We start from the raw sequence: 19193 nt of genomic DNA, 5'->3' as shown, positions 1-19193 counted from the left end.
TACCAACTACCCAGTATTTTACTACACCCGTTGTAAGTAGAGTCGCATAATGCATCGTTTAAATTTTGAATCGTTGGAGACGAATATTATATATTTATAATTTAATACTACCAATAAGGTGGCTGAAATGGATTAAATTAACAATATTTATTTATTGCTTCAATTAATTTTTATTTAAATGAATCCAAAACAATTTGAAATTAATTTTTTATTAAATATTCTGTGTAAAAAATAATTAAGTTAAGTTCGGCTGCATGCTAAAAAGTTATTCAAATTACTGATAATATAAATTCTACCAATACAGCATTAGCATTTTAGTAAAATTTTCAATCAATTTAAGTGGCACAATTCAGTTTATATTATTCAATTTTCAATTCCTCTTAAATTTGAATTATACCTTGTTGACAAAAAGCCTTCTGTGAACAAGAGGTCTCCTGTCTAAGCGCGCATTGGTCAAAAGGCGGCCGTTCGTAAAAATTTTGTTTGAGAAAAACAGTCCCGCTACTAACAATAATTTTGCTAAAACGTCATAGATATAAAAATATTCCCCACCCCCCATCCGCCGTAGTGAGCCTTATTAAAGAAAATTAATAAATCACTTCTTTAATACGTTGCCTCAAAATTTAAAGTCCATAATACCTCATCCAGAAAACCTTAAAATGAATTTGAAAAAATGTTTAGTACAAACATTGGATTGTGGGCTGGCAATGGAACATTTAATTGCCAATTATGTTTATTATTGTACTTCAAGGGAAACTGGCTATAAACGAAATTAATCTATTTCATGATCTAAATATTCCAAAAATTATTGAATGAAAAAATAAATTGAGAGGAAAATATACATAAATTGTGAAAAATCAATATTTTAAAAATTTCTTTAAAAATCCAAAATTTTAAATCTAAATTTGATTAACTTCAAAAATTAAGCAAATTTTATCATCATTAAAAAAAAGCACTTAACTCGCTAATTTTGTCTCTCGAGACTTTCTACTACCCTGATGTAAGAATAAAATTAATATTATTTGACTAATTTATTTCTTTTTTGATTAATTTCATTGAATTTTTATTATAAAAATTTAAATAATTTAAAATTTCAATTTCCAAATGCTTCATCAATAATTGTTCTATATAATTATATTATGCGGAGTTCAAAATGAGGCAGCATACTATTGAATTGAGTATTCATTTCCGATAAAAAAATATTTTTTAATCTTAATTAATAACATACATAGGTACGCTCAACAATTTTGTGCTCGCGCTCGCAATCACTGGCAACAGTGCGCTCGCGCTCAAATTTTTGAAAAGTCTTGCGCTCACGCTTTGCGCTCAAAAATATTATAACCCAAGGAAAAAGTGCGACTTTTTAGACAATTTTTGAATTTTTTAATATAAAAAAATCCATAGGCAATTGGAAATGATAAAGTTGAAGTTAAATTACCAAAATTGGGATCAGTTTTGAAGTTTTCGGTATAACAACACTGTTTTCCGTAACAATTTTTGATCAAATTCGGGAATTTTTGCTTTTGGTTTGAGCGCAAAATGAGCAAGATTGAGCGCTGTGCTCAGCGATCGACCAATGCGCTCGCGCTCACGATTTTGAAAATCGTGCGATCGCGCTCTGCCCATGTATGATTATAATAAATAAAAATATAGTACAGACATTGGAGCTATCAATAATTTGATTTCAATGATATGATAATAATTTTTTTTTCATTCATAATATTAAACAATTGGGAATTTTTTTTATTAAAATCTGAATAAATTTACAATTTAGAATATATGTTTGAAGGATATAAATAAAAAATATAAAATGGAAAATAAAAGCCAATAAAAGTTTGAAAATTGGGGTAATTTGTTTTAATATGCCCAGTCAAAAAGACTTCTCATAAAAATTCCCGCTCCACTCTAGGCTTTTTTATCCAACGGCCATGCACAAAAGGCCAATTACTTTAAGGACTACCAATAAGGCAATAACTCTCGGGCCGCGCAGCAAGAATTAACTCTTAAAATATAATAAAGCGATAATTGATTAGGGACGTGTATTTTATGTAAAAAAAAATAGGATTTCAAGTTTCAACTTCAATCCTAAAAGGCCGCATCAGTTTTTCATTTGTTATTTTTTTTAATCAACCTAAAATTAAATATATAATTTGAAACAATAAAACCTCGTTAAAGCGAAAGCGAAATAGACTTAGGAGGCATTATTCAGAGTTACAGAAAAATTTCTCTGTTGGATTTTACTTTTACTGACAATATAGTTTTTTTATAAGAAACAAAATATTCTATTTTTAATTATATTTTTTAAATTCATCAAATTTCAAAATAATCATTTTAACTTAAATTTATCATACAATCATTTAATTTACTTCGTCCAATTTCATCGTACGTAGCATAAGGAAGAAAATAAAAAGTTTATATTTTCAATGCATGCCCAATTATTTGACTAGGGTCTAACTAAAAAAAAATTATTTTCACTAAGTGTTATGCAACTGCAACTTTTTTAACCGTCTTAAGTTTGCTAATGCTAACCCACTGAACGCTGCAAATTATCAGAAATTTTTTAGCATATATATAGCACTTAAAAAAGTGGCTTGTTTTAAAGCTCTTGGATAAGAAGGCTTGAATCCAAGTTGAGAGGTTTCTTGGCGAAAAGGCTTTATGACTGAACAGAAGGCTTTTTGATCAAGCAAGCAACGTTAATTTATTTATATTTAAAATTAAGGAATTATTGAAAATTTGATTTTACCCATTTTAAATTAGAACGGCTTTATTGACAATATATTGTCAGTTGAAACAACTTTATAACTTTGAAATATATATAGACAACCCAATTTTAAATTCTTTTTAGTACATTATTAGATTTTTTGAAAAAAAAATTAAATAAAAAAATTTTTTAATTACATTAAATCAATTTTAAAAAAATTATCGAAGTATAAATAAATACAAAATTAATATTTATTATTTAATAATCCATTTCCGCCTTAAATGCCCCTTGCCAGCCACCATAAATACTAATAATAATACTAATACTAATAATATTTATATATTAATTATATTAATAATAATAATATCAATAATAATATCAATAATAATATAATTATAATTAATAATAATAATTTAATAATAATAATAATAATAATAATAATAATTAACACTTCGATATTTAAAGTAATTTCGACTGATAGATATGCGATATCGTCAGCACTTCTTCACACATCAGGTAGTATTAGTCCGTGGTACCTTAAATATCAGAATTTGAACAGTGATAAATATTTTTTGGCATCCATCTACAAATCTCAGACAGACTATTTAAATTATTTCTAATTTTTTTTTTTTTGCAACTTTTTCCCTCACCCCTTAAACCCAAGTCCATACTGCAAGCTTCAGGCAATTAAAAAAATAATAATAATATAAATAAATAAATTGGCTACCATCTAAATTGATCTAAATATCTCTGACAGATCATTTGGATCATTTCTAGACACATTTCTGGCATTTTTTTTAAAAATATACCTACCCCCAGAAACCACCGTAAACCAAGAAAAGGGTGTTTTTAAGCACTTTTTAAAAATCACGATATTTTTGGCGATATTTGATATCGATACCGAAAAACCGCCGAAATATCCGATATATATCGATATTAGGCCACGATTTTTATATCGATATATATCGATTTTCAAAAACATTTGCGGAACTCTAGCTCCGACAACTAACGAGACGCACATTGCTACCAACATGGATGAAGATAAGATTTTTTACTAATTCTCTATTTTTAATGCTAATAGAGTATTTTGTACACTTTTATATTGTATGAAATGGTAAAAAGAAACAAAAATTGTCGTAAAAAATCCAATTACTTAATTTTTATAGCAAAACATTGCGATTCGTCGCTGGGATTGAACCGTGCAAAGTTGGTATGAAACTTAAATCTTTATTTTTGTAGCGGGAATTTCAAACTTTGTTATTGATGGGTGAAGAAAATAAGATTTTTCGGCTTTTCTAAATCGTGCCAAAGTAAAGAACATAATCAAAGATTTACCATGATTAGGAGGTTTATTCAAAGCAAACTTCAAAATAGATCTATATCGGTAAGTTTTATTCGCCATGTTCAATTGCGAAACATCAATTTCTACGCCTGAAATAAATCAAAATGTATGCATTGGTGGGAATAGGTGCAACATGCTTGTTTGGTGTGATGAAATAATTAATTTATAAACACAAATTTACGCTACTATTTATATTTTATGCTTCCAGATCCTCTCTCAGCTTTGGCATGGACCACAAGCCACCGCCGGAGGCGTTGAGGCTGAGAAAAGACTGCATAACTTGCTACAGTCGGCGTTTCCAAAAGCACACACCATTCAAGTTGCAGACATCTCAGGTTACATAATGAGCTTTTTTCATCTGCTTGATAACTCAATTTGTGATCTTTTTTAGGTGGGTGCGGTGCGATGTACGAAATCTTAGTCAAAGCTCCCGAGTTCAAGGGACTGTCCATTGTGAAACAACACAGACTTGTCAATGAGGTACGTATCTAAGAAAATAGCCAAATGCAGACCAATATAGATTTTTTATTTGCAGGCGCTCAAAGAAGAAATTAAGGAGATGCATGGGCTGAGAATATCCACATCCGCACAATAAATTTAAATGTTTTAGGTGAGTGTGATATTAGAGAGGTTGTGTTTAAAATAAAGTTGTACGAATGTAAGAGTAAATTTTAAATTGTCTCACAATCAGTTAAAAACAAGCCTCAACTTTATTTTCATCATTATAAAATATATATAGAATCTGTAGAATCTTGATCAACCTCGAGGTTTTGAAATAAGAGAGTTTGTTTCTGGAAAGATAGTTTTATTCAGCTTTATCAAAGAGATAGCACATCCACGTATAATGTTGTAGGTTATTCAGGGAAATGAGAGTTGGTCTACATAGGTAAAAAGTAGACACAGCAAATAGGCCGTACAGTCAAAATTATCAGTGATTTGTGCTGTAAGTGAGAAACCGTGATGTGTCAAAGCTGCGACCCCTGTCCACAACCGAACCATGGGCGGCTGATTCCCTTGAGCCCTTGACGAGTGACACACTTTTGGGCGGACAGGGCTTGATACTTTGTTAATTGGACCAAGTTAGATATTTGCACTCTAGAGACGGAGACCCAGGGCTCATTAAAACACAGCTATAGCGCTACAAGCCAGTAACAATATTTTTTCGTCTTTAAGCTTTAACATTTTACATTTAGTTATTTTTTTTTACACATTGCACATCGTTTATTATGGGTATAAATTTTTAATACTGTAATTTCTAAATAAGGAAAATGAACCAAAAATGTAGTTGATTTTTTCCTTCAAAATTAGTATCAATTATTTAACGTATATAACATATGAAAAATCTTCATTTAGTAAAAAGTGCAATTTAAAGGCTGTAACATTGTAACATTAAAAATAACTACAATTTATTTTTGCTTCCATATGTCAACTAAAATCAAAGTTACATCACATAATATAAGACACATCCAATAATTTTTGAAACTTTGTGTTAAATATCTTTTTAACATTTTTTTTATTTTATGATGATACACCCTGGGTGATCTCTTTCTTTTTTATGGAACACATCGATCAATTTTAGTGCTGCAATTTCATAAAACCATCATTTTTTGTCAATATATATCGTCAATTACAGTGCTCTTAGTTTTTCAACAACATTGATATATTTCTCATTTTCATTCATGCCGCGTGATATTATATAATATTTTCAATTTCAAACTTTATCTTTTATTATAAGCTTTGATAATAAAGCTGTATAACAATAATAATTATCATCTTTATTACTTGCTGATGGAAGAAATCGACGTAAGTAGGGAAATGAGCATGGAAACAGTAGTGTACATTTTTTTATGACATACAAAATGGAATAATTTTAAATATTGATATCTGTTCTAAAATGAATTATCAGAAAAAACGTTGCTATAATCTAAAAACTTAGGCATTTAATAAATTGTGCTCACCGTCTTTTGAGATTAAAAACATTCCACATTGACATAAAGATATGATGCTCACTTAAATTTCTAAAAAGCTCTGATTGATTTGCATATATTTATTATGAAATAAACAATGGAGTTCAAGGTTAATAAAAAACGACGCTCTTTTTGTTCATTAAGTTACAAAATTCACACGATTCTCGTGATAATACTGGGACTTATTTGAGATGTGGTAGTTGAAAATTAATATTAAGTAGAGAAACCTTCAAAATTGGTCGTCACTTGAGTTTCGATTTTCATTTTGTTCTTAAAAAGTTGTGTTATATTTTAAAACTATTTTGATTCAAGTGAGTAATCGAAATGTGAATTGTAAAATTCAAAAACTTGTTTTCTTACGAGCTATTAGAAAAGAATCGCGCAAAAATGCCTTTTTGTGTGAGATAGGAAATTTGCGAGAGCGTGCAGCGTATGATATTGGACACATTCAATGTATAGGCATGCAATTATTAATGAGAATCAATATTTTTTATGAATTGACCGAGAAATATAATTTAATTAATAAGTATACGCATAAAGTAATTACCCTTCTACAGAAATCCTTTGTGCATGCAGTGATAAAATTATCATCCGTTAACAATAAATATCCCACGCACATGCGACAATTAAAACTTGTATTGCTGATTACACTACTGTTTATGTACGAATATACGTGTGTGATTTTTTTTTCATCTCAAATATTGCTGCGCGCTTTGGACAAGCACTTTCGAACGATATAATGAGAAAAGCGAAAGCTGCAGAAAAGATTGTGTGAGTGTTAATTTGTGCATAATTATGGAATAATATTTTTTATGCCTGAATGAGATGAAGGACGGAACATTGAGAGCAGGAAATAAGTAACCGACACGTACCCTTCAGAAATGCTAGACAATCATGGTCGTACTTTGGTCCCAAGACAAAAATATCTGATAAGCAACCAATCTGGTCGAAAATTGGCCGCCGCCGCGTCTTCAAATTCACGCTCAATTATTTTTACTTTCAATCATCGGCAACAAAATTCCATGCTAACACACGGCTGTCAAAAAGCGCTGCTTTGAAGACCAGCTTATAATATGAAAGAACAGTCGAGTGAAAATATACTCATTTTTTTTTTTTATCGATTGAATGGCTCAACATTTAATAGCCCAGCTCTTTTATTTTATAATTCTCTTTTCCCCGTCCCACGCCCTTTTTTGATTGTTACTGCTTCTGTTTTGATTCACTACAAAACATGATATATTTCGATAGACCCAATTTTTTTAATCCCTTCGCATAGAAATTTATAGTTTGATAAATTTTCGAAGAATCCCAATTGATATTATCAGCGATTTTATTTCAGTAGCACTCCAAGAGTATGCACCTTTGCGCTTCTCGGCTGAATACTTTTGCTCTCTTTTGATGTTAAAATTATTTTTATTATTATTTTTTTGCAAACAAAAGTTTATTTATTTTAAGTTTTGATTCAAAAGCTACATATTGAGACTCCTCCTTAGTCTTAATAATTATTAATAATGTTTTGGTAGTGGTTCATTGTAAGAATGGAGTTTCTGTTACATTATAATAACGCATTAGAATATATATAATTATCTACTGCTAAAATCAGTATTATTTTTTCCTCACGCTTAATTTAAATATCCATATTAGGGAATTCTTAAAATTATGCATAATCTGCATAATATCATGCCATTCTTACAAAGGGTTGCAAAGTATGTTCATAACCTTTATTATTTGAAATGGACACCTCTTATTTCATCTAAATGTTGTGGCTATCAGTTGGTTTTGATAATTAAATTCACGCAGATTTCCATTGGATTTTCCCCGATTTTTGCTATCGGTTCATAAGCAGGCAGAAATCAGACATTTCAAATCTTAGGATAAAATTTGGGCGCCTGAAAAATGAAATGTTTGGATTCTTCCTTTGCGCAAATGGAAAACTGCAATGGTTTTAGGCTGATGAACATACATTGATGGTGATATGAAAAGATTATTTTGAGTGAATATTTTTTAAATGAGTATGGTGCAAAGAAAATCTATAGAGACCGTAAAAAGCCTCCTGCAGGTCCAATCGAGAGGAAGTAAGGAGTGAATTGTCGAAAGAGAGTCAAGAGCAAAACTCGCATGCCAAGATAGGTGCCTACTTTGTGCAAGAGGGTGGTACTTATTGCCAATTCGGTTAGTAGTGGCTGTTTCCGCGCAGCGAGCATATGAACTCGGCGATCCGGAAGAGGATCTCCCTGAAAAAGGAGAGACTCGAGGAGGCGGGCGTGGCGACGATCCTCTTCTTCTTGGTGTGGTAGCCCGCGTAGCCGTTGCCCATTTCGATGATGGTGTCCCTGGGCGGCTGCGGCGGATGCAGCTCGGACAGCTTGTCCGGTTCTTCGGAGGAGGCCAGACTGCTGGGCACTTGCGTAAAGATGTACGCGTCCACCGACTTGGCAGGTCCCTTGTGCGTCAGGTTGCGGATGGTGCTGCTGATGTGCGTGATTTGGTAGGGCTTGGACTGGCGCCGCTGCCGCTGCAGCTGCTTCTCAGCCTGTTGCCGGCTGTACAAGGAGACCTCGTTGACGGTCGGGGGCGGCGCCGGGGGCCGGTAGCCGCCATTCAAGTGCTGCCAGGTGTGACTGGACGGGGCGTTGCCGAACCCTGAGAAGCTGTGCGTCTTCGGACGCATCTCCTCGACGGGCGAGTTGAAGATGTCGGTGTTGTCGACACGCGCGATGTCCGACTGGCGCCTCCGCGGAGGGGGGTGCGAAGAGTGTGGGGGTCTGATCGGGCGGGGACAGAGCGTTTCTCAGGCGTACTCGGTGTCCGTGGACAGGGAGCGTTCGCCGAGCGAGTAGGACCGGCGTTCCTCGTCGTCCTGCTCCTCTTCGTAGTAACCGTCTTCTTCGCAGTAACCTACTTCCAGCTCAGCTCCGGCCCCTTCTCCCTCGTCCCCAGAGGGATGATCCCCACCGAAGTGACCTGGAATCGAGAACGGATATATTAAGAAGCTGCCGAGACTTGCTGAGGGCGGAATTACAATATTAAAAAATTGAATGTTGCAAAGGAAAATTTATATTATTTATGAAACATACTTTCAAAAGGGTTATTTCAATTAAATGCTGTATGCATTACTTTTTTTAAAAGAACTCATTATTTTTTCTGTAGAATAATTTTTTGAATGTACTACTTTTGGACAGATATGAAAAAATCTAGTTGCCTTCTTCTTTTATGCATATATAAATCAAGGATTTAAAATATAAAGATTCATGTTTACTTTGGCCAATAATTTGCCAACAGTTTAAAAAATGAAACTTCTTTTTAAGAAATAATGCCTTACTATTTAACCATAAGTGAAGCGCAAGTGAGAGCGCCTTGTTTAAGCAACCTCTTGACATATGTGTGGAACAGGTTGCCTACTTTCAAACTTTAGCAGTTTGGAGAGGCCATCAAACTGCTACATACAGCAGCTACATCCAAATAATCAAACTGAATATTAAACACGAATAAAACATTAATGAGTTGTAAAAGAAATCTAAAAAAATCACAATTAAACTTTTTGCATCCAAAAATATTTATCTACATCATATATTTTTATTAAAAAAAAAGAAGAATAAATAATCATAATAACTATTTATGTCTCTATTTGTACATTATTTATTTATAAAAATGCAAAAAATGGAATGAACTTATTGAATCCACACTTCGCTCATTGGCAAATATTATCATGTCATAAAGCTTTCGAGAGCTTTGCCTTTTTATTGCGAATGCAAATCTACAAGATGTTTGATGAGCGCCCTGCAGACGGCTGTAATATATCTCTCCCTGCCTTTACAATATTGGAAATAGATTCCAATCGCTTGCTGCGCCGTCGGCGACACAACGCTGTTTTAAAATGCACCTTGCTCGATGCCTCTGGGAAATGTGCATTATTCAAAGCGCACGTCACGCCAGCAAAGTGTCCGTTATTACACAGAAGGCGCGATGTGCTTTTTTTGCGATTCAAGAGAGACTAGAACGTCACTCTGCTGGAATTTGCAGAAGAGGCTTTTATTGATTCGAATGGGTTTAGCATAGAGAGGGCGAAAACCGGAGGCAAAAAGAGGGAAAAACATTCCAGATTACCTCTATATTCCACGAGGGTCGGCGCAAAAAAATTGCAAATGCACGGAATCAGAGCAAAATATAGCTCTCGCGCAGGTCGTTGAAAATTTATCATTTGGAGCAGCTGGCGACTGCTTCGGGCTATCCATTAACAAGTATTATCTAGCGGATTATGTCGGATAAGCAAGTGAGCCTAGGAGCGAGCGTCTGGTCCGTTTTGGTTAATATTTCAGCCTCTCTGCCTCGAAACCAAGAGTTATTCGGTGCGAAATGGGGCAGCGGCCTCCCTCACCAATGTGTTAGTTCGCTTTTTCACCCTTATACCCACCCCTAATACGCACACACCCCTAATGAATTTCAGGTGTGTGCCCATAGCGACTGATAGCATCTGACGTGACTGCGGGCAGTGACTGATGGAGGTGGTTGAGGCCGCGTTCATCGAGCCGGGGTGACTTTTTCCCACTCGACTGCCGCTTTAATGATGGGCCCAGCACATCGCACTTTAAGACCCCTCACGTGACTTTTGGGCGAAAAGGTCGCGAAAGCTCAAATGCCGCCGTTGCAACTCCCCGAGATGCACTCGGGTGTTTTTTCTTTATCGTGTATTACCAGAATGTACAATAAGAAAAAACCGCCGGGCGCTGAGTAAACAGCGGCGTGTTGCGTGGGCTATGAATTATACAGTAGTGGCAAGAGGGTAGGCGGCTGCTTAAATGAAGAGTCCTCTCTCGTTTCCATTGGCGATCAATCGAGACTCAAGAGCCACTCACCGGCATTGTGCGGGCTAATTTTGGCATCAAAATATTTACGACAAGGATGGATCTTCAAAATTTAATTTTATACGTCAAAAATGGTTTTTAATCTAAACATTTAAAATTCTTATTTATATTGGTATTTTCTTTTACTTATCTGTGAGTGTCTTTTAAATACCGTATGAATCTATAGAAGACAAAAGTCAACTTACTTTCAGCTGATTCGGTTTGGCTTGATAAATATGTATGGAAGGGCTAACGAAAATTGATGTTTCTGCGTGCTCTTAAAAGATTTTTCTTTTTCCTTTTCGGAAGCTGCTTTACTCTGACACAGAGAAAAATTTACTCAGCCTGTCACAAAGATGAATTGTGAAGATGGAACATTATTAGATTTTTAAGCCCACGCGCACTTTTTTGCCAGCAGAAATAACTTGTCCCCGCGAACTAGGTGGGCCGCGCCGCCCGAGGCCTCACTCAAGTGCCAACTTTAATTTTACGTCTGAGCAACCCTGCAGCGGATCCATCCCCATCCATCAAATCCACCTCTGTGCACTCACCAGGTCTTAAATGAGGACTTTTGCTTCTGTGATGGTGTCTCGGAGATGTGTTGGGGCTCTTGGCCGCCAGCTGGCTTGACTGACCCGTCGGCTCCACTTCCAGGCCGCCGGTGCTCGCCCGGTGTCTGAAACACGCATTCACGTTAGAAAATTACAGAAAATAAAATTACAAAGAGCGCGTTGGCAAGTCCCTATTGTATGACAAGGCTAAATTGATAAGACGTTTAATTAATCAAAAAGTAAAATTATAATTTTAAGTGTTCCAATAAAAAAATCAGCTTTTTAATTTTCTTCTGATGATAAAAAGTTATTTAAAAAAATTAGAGGTAGTTAAAGTTAAGATCAATGATTTTTTTTCACAGTTTGAAGATAGTTAAAAAAACTGGAACAAATTATTTGTGAAATAATGATCGTAATGGTCAGATGAAAATAATTTTTTTTATATATTTACATTAAACAAATTTTTCATCTAACCCTCAACAGGTTCAATGTTAACACGGTAGTGAATCAGCTAAGTCGTTAAGCGGCCGTGCAATGCAATCATAAAACCCGACGTCAGTATAGCGGTTCTGATTTCCTTTATTTCTGGCGCCCGTGCCCGTCTCCAATCCCTATCAGCACAGTGTATTCCTCAATCAGCAAAGAATCCTCCCGAGTTGGCATTGCTCTTGATTGCTCCTCTCGGTCCGTGGAGGGGATAATTTGGCCAGTGAGCGAGATCACGGCAGAAATGAATTTTATCTCGGGCTTTGGTGGAATTTATTCCAGCAGCCCTAATGCTGCCCTGACCCAATCGATTGCGACTTGCAGTCAAGAGCGGGGCTCTCTCTCGCAAATGAGAAAACCTCGCACAAAAACTCTCGGCTTAAAGCAGGGCCGTGTTTCAACCAGCGTTTTATCAGAAGCCTTTCCCTGGCAGCAACCAAAAAGAGAACTCGTCGGTTGAGCATTTTTCGGGCGGAAAAAGACGTGCCGTCGATTTATTACTCAACTCTCAGAGCAGGAATGTGATTATGAGGTTTTACGTCACACTGAGCGGCTGAGGCGAATTTTCGCATCAGCGCGATTATCGAATTTCCATAATTGGAAGAAAGCCGTGTTCGACAGAAATTCCAATGAGGCATGTCAACGGTTGAAATTTAACAATAAAAAAAAAAATCATCAACAAAACAGTCGAGCCGAGGAAATGTGAAAATCGGAACACAATGCGAGGGATTAAAAAAGTTCTCATCATTTGTGATTTCGCTCTCGTTGCCTTTTGAAAGGATGGAACAAGCGAAAATTTGCAAGTGAATAGAGTGAATGAGAGGAATAAAGGCCTCGTTTTATTTTGCAAATAACGCGCGCATCTGCATAAAAGATTAGCCAAGAGTCTCACCTGCTGGCTGCAGGATGGTGATTGGGGTGGTAGTGGTGTCCGTGCTTGGGCGCGGCGCCTGCGCTGCTGTGCCTGAAGGACCCGCCGTGGTGCCGGTAAGGGGCGACATCAGGGGTGCCGCCCCCGACGGGGGTGTTTTCGGCCGAGTACTGACCTCGCGAGTGAGCGTACGCTATGCTTTTCTGGTAGCTGAAAAGCTGTCTCTCTAAGCTGTAGTTCTCTGCTTGTAATGCGTTGATCTCGCGTCTGGAATTAAAAGTTTACAATTAAATTAATAAATATTAATAAATCCTGATAAATCCATAATTATTACCTACATCAAAAAAATTAAAATTAGAAATACATGAAACTTGAAATGTGAAGAGGTAGTGAAACCAACCCAGAAACTAAATTTTATTTCATTTCTTTTAACTCTTTCCAATAGTTTTTTTGATACCCAATTTGTAATCTGACGATCTAGATAAATTAAAAAATATGGAATGGATGGAATTGCGAGAATTAAAACATTCGTACAGCATTTCGAGACTGTCTCGGCCTGACCCTTAAAGAATCGTTTCAGAGTTGATCATGGTTGCTTTATAAATATTCATGTATAATTTTTCGTGTTCAATACAGTATAATCAAGCCCAGCACGCACGATTTTCATCAAAATCCAGAATTCGCCATGACAGGGCTTTGAGGAGTCATCTTTGTTTCGCCGCTGACTATTAATTTGGCTGGCAGAGCGGCTCAAAAGCCCTTCCGCGCTTTCTCTCTCGCTCGTGATTCATTATTATTGCTCCGCGAGCTGCGGTGTGTTATTATAACTGCGAGCTGTGTGTGGGCGCGTCTTTTTGACTCCGCGTCTATCTCAAACAACAATAATTCAAAACGGGGAGCGCAGAGAGATGTGGATTTGAGTGGCAGAGAGAACGTTGTCATTTTCCCGGCCAAATAATTTATACGCATGTGATAATTTTCAGGAGCGAAATTTTGCGAAGAGCGACTTAGAAACGTGATCATCATTCCGCCTCAAGACAAGCTGAGTTAATTGCAAATATGTACGAGGAAATTTTTCGCAAAAAGGCAATTTTGGGAGAGCTGAATATGGAAGTATGTAATAATAATTAGTTTTTGGAAAACGTTGCTGCAAAAATAAAACGTATTCCCTTTGGTTTTGATTAGACTGAATAGAATTCAGCTTAAACTGTTGCTACTATTTTCAAACTAAACAAATAATAAACTAGATTTATGATACCAGGCATATTACATAAATCAAGCTGGTGTAATTATGGCCGGTGTTACTTTCCATCGGAAAATCGATTCAGTTCCAAGCTCTATATTTATAATAATCAACCATCTCTGCAGTCAGACTAGAAAGCTTAAACCGGCAATAAAACCATCGGAAATTGCAGATTAAACTTTTGCAGCGCAGTGTACCGATGAAATTATAGTTCCGTCGCTAGCTCTATGAATTTGCGTGCGCGCCAAGTTATAAATGAGACGTCATGCCTATCTGAAATTGAGATTGCGTGTCTCGGGTCACAATAAAGCTGATCATTAATAAACTTGGCTCTCGATACGTGCAGTATTTTGTGCCTATACCCACCTCATCTGGTAATTGTGCACTCGGGTGACGTCATCGTACTTGTGATAGGTCGCCTGGAAGAGCAGGTACGAATCTTCCCACTCGATTTGCAAACGCACCTGCGACCTGTCGCTGAAGTACTCGCAGTCTGGAACTCGCATCTGGAAAATATGAGGAGGTTGTCAAAACTAATCCAAACTTGGGAAATAAACGATGGGTTGAGTGACGGGACACATTGTCAAAGTTGTTAATAGTCTAGAAGTGATAAATAACGGTAAACCCCTGGCTATTGTTGGAAAAGTTAAGTTTTAGATAAATTATTTCACATAAAAATTCTAATTAAAAATACAAAATAAAGATATTTGATTTTCTATTCTCTATCATTTTTAAGAATTTTCAAATTAAATGAATAATTAAATTATTTATTTTATTATGTTCATCGTTTTTATAAGAAAATATTTTCAAGAGAGGAAAATTGAGAGGCAAATGATCGCTGCTTGCGGCTTCCGTGTTCTTTCGCCCACAGAGTGTAAAAAGTTCTTTCGGTGAACAAGAAGTAAACAACAATAACACAGTTTGCCGCAGCAGCAATATTCCCAACAGATAAAATTCCACGAAAGTAGTTTCTGCCCAATACAATTTATCACGAGCGTGCGCCGCAAAGAGAAGCCAGTAAATGAGTAATGAGACTGCAGACGTGCCGCCACTTTTTCTCAAAGTGAATAATTAAACTACGAAAACCAGCAACCGTGTGTGCCTCGTTGTCTCCCTTGCACGCAAATTAGCCCCCAGGCACCTGCGCCCGCGATAAAATAAAGCCGCTTCTCAATGCTCACTGGCGGCTATAAATAAGGCTGCTCTAAAAATAAAGATATCACCTCGCGGCGCCTGGGAAATAAGTTGCAGGGAAGAGAAAGCACTGCTTTTTGCCCCCATAATTAAAATTTCGTACACCACCGAATTTTCAAAATAGCTTGCCAGTTTTTACGTTTTATGCTATACAAACAGTTAATGCGGAAAATCGCATGGGAAGGTAATTTTTTAAGCCAGAGGAAGGCAGATTATGTTTACCCGCACGCGCTAAATGTGGTTAATAAATTTGCCTTCCTGCGTGCACGGAGGAAAATTTAATTAAAAATTACAATGGACGTCGGTGTTTGTAAAATTACTATGGAGAGGGTTTATCATGTACATACTCTTGTTTGTCATGAAATATTAAAACGTTTGATATAATGCAGCGTCAAAAATGATGATGGATTTTATAACGCAATTGATGAAATAATATTCATGGATATCAGTGTTAAAAAAATAAACTTTTTACTTCATGATACAAATTCTCACAGCCATCAATCTTTTTCTGATGGAAATAATTTCCCGAATTATTGATCAAACCTTTTATCATTAATTATATAACTCGATTTTAATAACAAAATCTATCACATCAAGTTTGAGTTTTAATTTGCATAGAAAAGGAAGGAGTTTTTGAAGGACGTGCTCCGAACCAGCTCTAGACGCGGTGCTGAATTGTGTTAATTCCCATCAAACTCCGTATAACTTTATCCTGTCAAGACCGTTTGATCAGCAAGCGGTGAGCGTCAGCAGCTCTCGTCGAAGAGCACGTCGGCGGCCTCTTGAACGAGGAGCTCTCGCAAATTTCGGGGCCACCCTCGAGTCTGATTAAAATCTTTGCCGCCAGGTAGTGACTTTGTGTGAGAGAGTAGGAGGCAGCCAGATAAAGAGGCTGTTGCAGCAACGACTCCCTCTGGACCAGTTTCGCACTTCTTCCCTTTCTATCTACATCGACCTAGCAAAGCCGGCGGTCCAAACTCGCTTGGAAAATAAATCAAATGCCAGATATCTTCTCGCCGCCCATTTCTTTTGCCGCCACGATGAGATCAGGTAGTTTTTGCTCCTGAGAACCACGCCAGTCAATCCGATTCGATGAAAACAGAAGGCGTTTTGCCGGTGCTTTCTTTTTACAAATTCGCTTTTTCAGATTTCCCACGGGGTTGTTGAGAGCAAAGGCTGATACGACGGTGATTGATGGTGCTTTTGGACAGGTGCCGTTTTCACGGTCACTCTGACAAATTGCGATACACTAGGCACAATATTTCTGCAAAAACAATGAAGAGAATTTTGAGCTAACGATCTGCCATTTGAAATGAATTGACTTTGAGCTCACAAAATAGCCAAAGTGGCTGTTTAAAATTTTCCCTCAAATATTTAATCTGTTTCCAGGTATTAAAAAGAAATTTATTTTACAAATTAAAAGCTATAATATCTCTTAAAAAGTATATCAAATTATATTTTCTGGCAATAATTTTATGGAAACATATCAGCATCAAACAAAATCTGAGTGAGAATTAAAAGATATTGAAAATTATCGTTATATGCAAATTTTAATCATCTTTTACACAGAAAAAACTTATTTTTATGAATTTTTTTTCAATACCTCGTACAAATTTCCAACTCTTAATTATTATTTAAAGTTAGTATTTTAATTTATTTTTGAACAAAATAGAACTTTAGTTGTACATAACAAGTTTTAAGTGAGTTTGATCTTTAATTCTAGTAATTTACTCAATCCACAAATCAAACCAGAAAATGACTCTACCTCTACGTGCTTAGAATTTCCGCATTCTGGTGCAATCATCTTGATATAAGTTCATGCACGATTGTACCGTAATACACGGCCGCAATAAAACACGCTTGAACGGCTCCGGCGATGGCAGGTTACGGCCCGATTCGAAAACGAAATTGCTGGTGCTCAAAGTGTTTGTTCAAGCGAGTTTTGCGCGACTTCGGATGCACCGCTGAGTGAGTTATGGAAGCGAGTCACGCAGGCCCCGAGCGCCTGCCAGATGGCAAACTATGCAGTCCCGCACGGCCTATGAGGCGCGCGGAATGCATAACTATCTGCCCGTGGGCGTTCGTGGACGGGTAAACTTTTTTATCAGATTTTTTGTCCAAGTCTGCACTGAGTGTGCAGGCCAACGCAGCCCTTTGTTCAGTTGAATGGAAAATTTGTATGAAGGGCTTTTACAGACAGAACGTTCGGCGCAACTCATTTTCCCCGGGGCCGCTCCTGTATTGCGATTTTTATGGGACGCGCTCGCTCATTCTTAATCGAGATTGCATTTTTCCCTTACTTCGCCGCAAAGTGACGCCGGCAGCGCAAAATTTGATAAAAGAAATAAAAAATTATTTTTTTTGTCTTCAAACTGTGTGCATTGTAACATTTTTAAAAGAGCTCGATAGATAAAAAAAAAGTTCAGTGGCAACTTTTTCCCAGCTGAAATGTGTTTTAAAACTTTTTAATGAGTCTTTTTCAACGTTTCGTGCGAACAAAACAAGTTTTATCCTTTGTGAATTTTTAAAAGGTATATCAAATGCTACATTATTAATTTATTTTCTTCTTTCTTTTATGCAAAAAGAGCAAAATAAGATCAATCAAGTCACTATTGTGTTGATGGCGCATTTTCCACACCCTTTTGTTCAAAAGTTGAAGCGTATAGGAGTGGTTGGTGCTTGGAATGTACTAAATGAGAAAGCAGCAGCAGGCAGGGCGATGTTTGAGCTGCAACCCTATTGTGATGCACGGTGAAGTGCATATAGGTACATACATGAACTTGTTTTGTAAGTACGAATGGCAGAATATATGTGACCTGTTGCTGCATGGAAATGACTGCATGTACTCTCGTGTGCTCACATACTTTCAAGCAGAGTCGCCGCCAAGATCAATACCGCACGCTACGAAACACAAAGCTCAGCTCCACAACTCAAAATAATCCCATACAAAGCGCATTCAGCTGGAGAAGACAACGTTGGCTACAACGATGGTATTATTTGGTCATGTGTTTCGCGTCCCGCAAGATGACAATGGTTAACGATGATATATACTCATACATATTTATATGAAGGCTTTGTTATAAATTTTAACGTTTTAATATTTGGTAACATTTTGATAACAATTTTTAAATTAAAATGCTGATAATACATTTACAATTTCTTGAAATAAAAAATGTAATTAAAAAAATCTGATTTTTTTTTGTCAAAATAAAACCCACCTTGGAATATTTTCAATATGCATTCCTAATTATATAACTTTCTTTAAATAATTCAAGAAGCGTTAAAAACTTTCACCTCAAATCCTCCTCAGGTATTAGAACAAAAGCCCAAATCTTGAGCTCTGAAGTTCTTGCTTAATTTGCATGAAAAGCAGCAATAAAAATGCATTAAAAATTAATCCCGGGAGCAGCTTTAAAAGTAAGAGGGCTGAAACCAGAGCGCGGCTTAAGGTACGTTTAAAAAGTCATTAGACTTACCTCCTTGACGGGCACATCGGTTTCCATCATGATGCCTTCATCGCTGGTGTCCTGGGCGTAGTAGTGACTGAAGGGCGAGCCTTCCAAAGCCACAGGCTCAGGCGGCGACGAGTCGTCTGGCGGGAAGCGCATAATGTACGAACTCCAACTCACGTACCTGCGGGTCAGATAAATTCTGCTGCAAAAACGTTCTCAACAAATTGGCATTCATTTGCAAGCATATCAACGGCAAGCTCGGAATTTTTCTAATGCACAGTGTCCCTTTAAATTACGCCGATACTACAAGCGTAATGTGCATATTGATAAAAATTCCTTTCCCGTGGCTTTTTATTTTCCCCTTGTCCTATTTTCCTCGCTTTTTTATTACAGAAACGAGCCGTCGCTGCAAAGGTTGCAAAAGGAATTTCCAATAAAAGAAGGAAGTTGAAAAGAAAAATCTCTCTTTGGTACCCGAGGGCTCAATATCTTGCACAGTTCAATGCAAATGCTGCCCCTATCTTTCCCTCAATATCTGC

General features: G+C 36.6%; 2 protein-coding genes across 3 annotated transcripts in view; one reads left to right on the top strand and one right to left on the bottom strand.

Moving 5' to 3' along the window:
- Positions 1-3925: 3925 nt before the first annotated feature.
- Positions 3926-4744, top strand: LOC132197753 (bolA-like protein 3). The gene is made up of 4 exons (XM_059621276.1): positions 3926-4088; positions 4255-4381; positions 4438-4526; positions 4582-4744. Exons 1-4 carry the CDS (start codon positions 4041-4043, stop codon positions 4639-4641), a joined length of 324 nt encoding a protein of 107 aa, XP_059477259.1. The 5' UTR covers positions 3926-4040; the 3' UTR covers positions 4642-4744.
- A 99-nt stretch (positions 4745-4843) lies between these two features.
- Positions 4844-19193, bottom strand: part of LOC132197751 (uncharacterized) — a 64895-nt gene continuing 50545 nt past the window's right edge. For both annotated transcript variants that reach the window (XM_059621272.1, XM_059621273.1), the window contains exons 7-11: positions 18679-18835; positions 14375-14514; positions 12787-13032; positions 11409-11533; positions 4844-8977 (exon numbers count right to left, since the gene is read on the bottom strand). In XM_059621272.1, the coding sequence (XP_059477255.1) occupies positions 8805-8977; positions 11409-11533; positions 12787-13032; positions 14375-14514; positions 18679-18835 (841 nt within the window). In that variant the 3' untranslated portion in view covers positions 4844-8804. The remainder of the gene's footprint in view (positions 8978-11408; positions 11534-12786; positions 13033-14374; positions 14515-18678; positions 18836-19193) is intronic.

This window comes from Neocloeon triangulifer, unplaced genomic scaffold (genome assembly GCF_031216515.1).
Source record: "Neocloeon triangulifer isolate White Clay Creek 2 clone unplaced genomic scaffold, ASM3121651v1 ptg000012l, whole genome shotgun sequence".
Classification (NCBI taxonomy): Eukaryota; Metazoa; Arthropoda; class Insecta; order Ephemeroptera; family Baetidae; genus Neocloeon; species Neocloeon triangulifer.
Note: the sequence above shows the minus strand (reverse complement) of the source record. Positions and strands in the feature narration are given on the sequence as shown.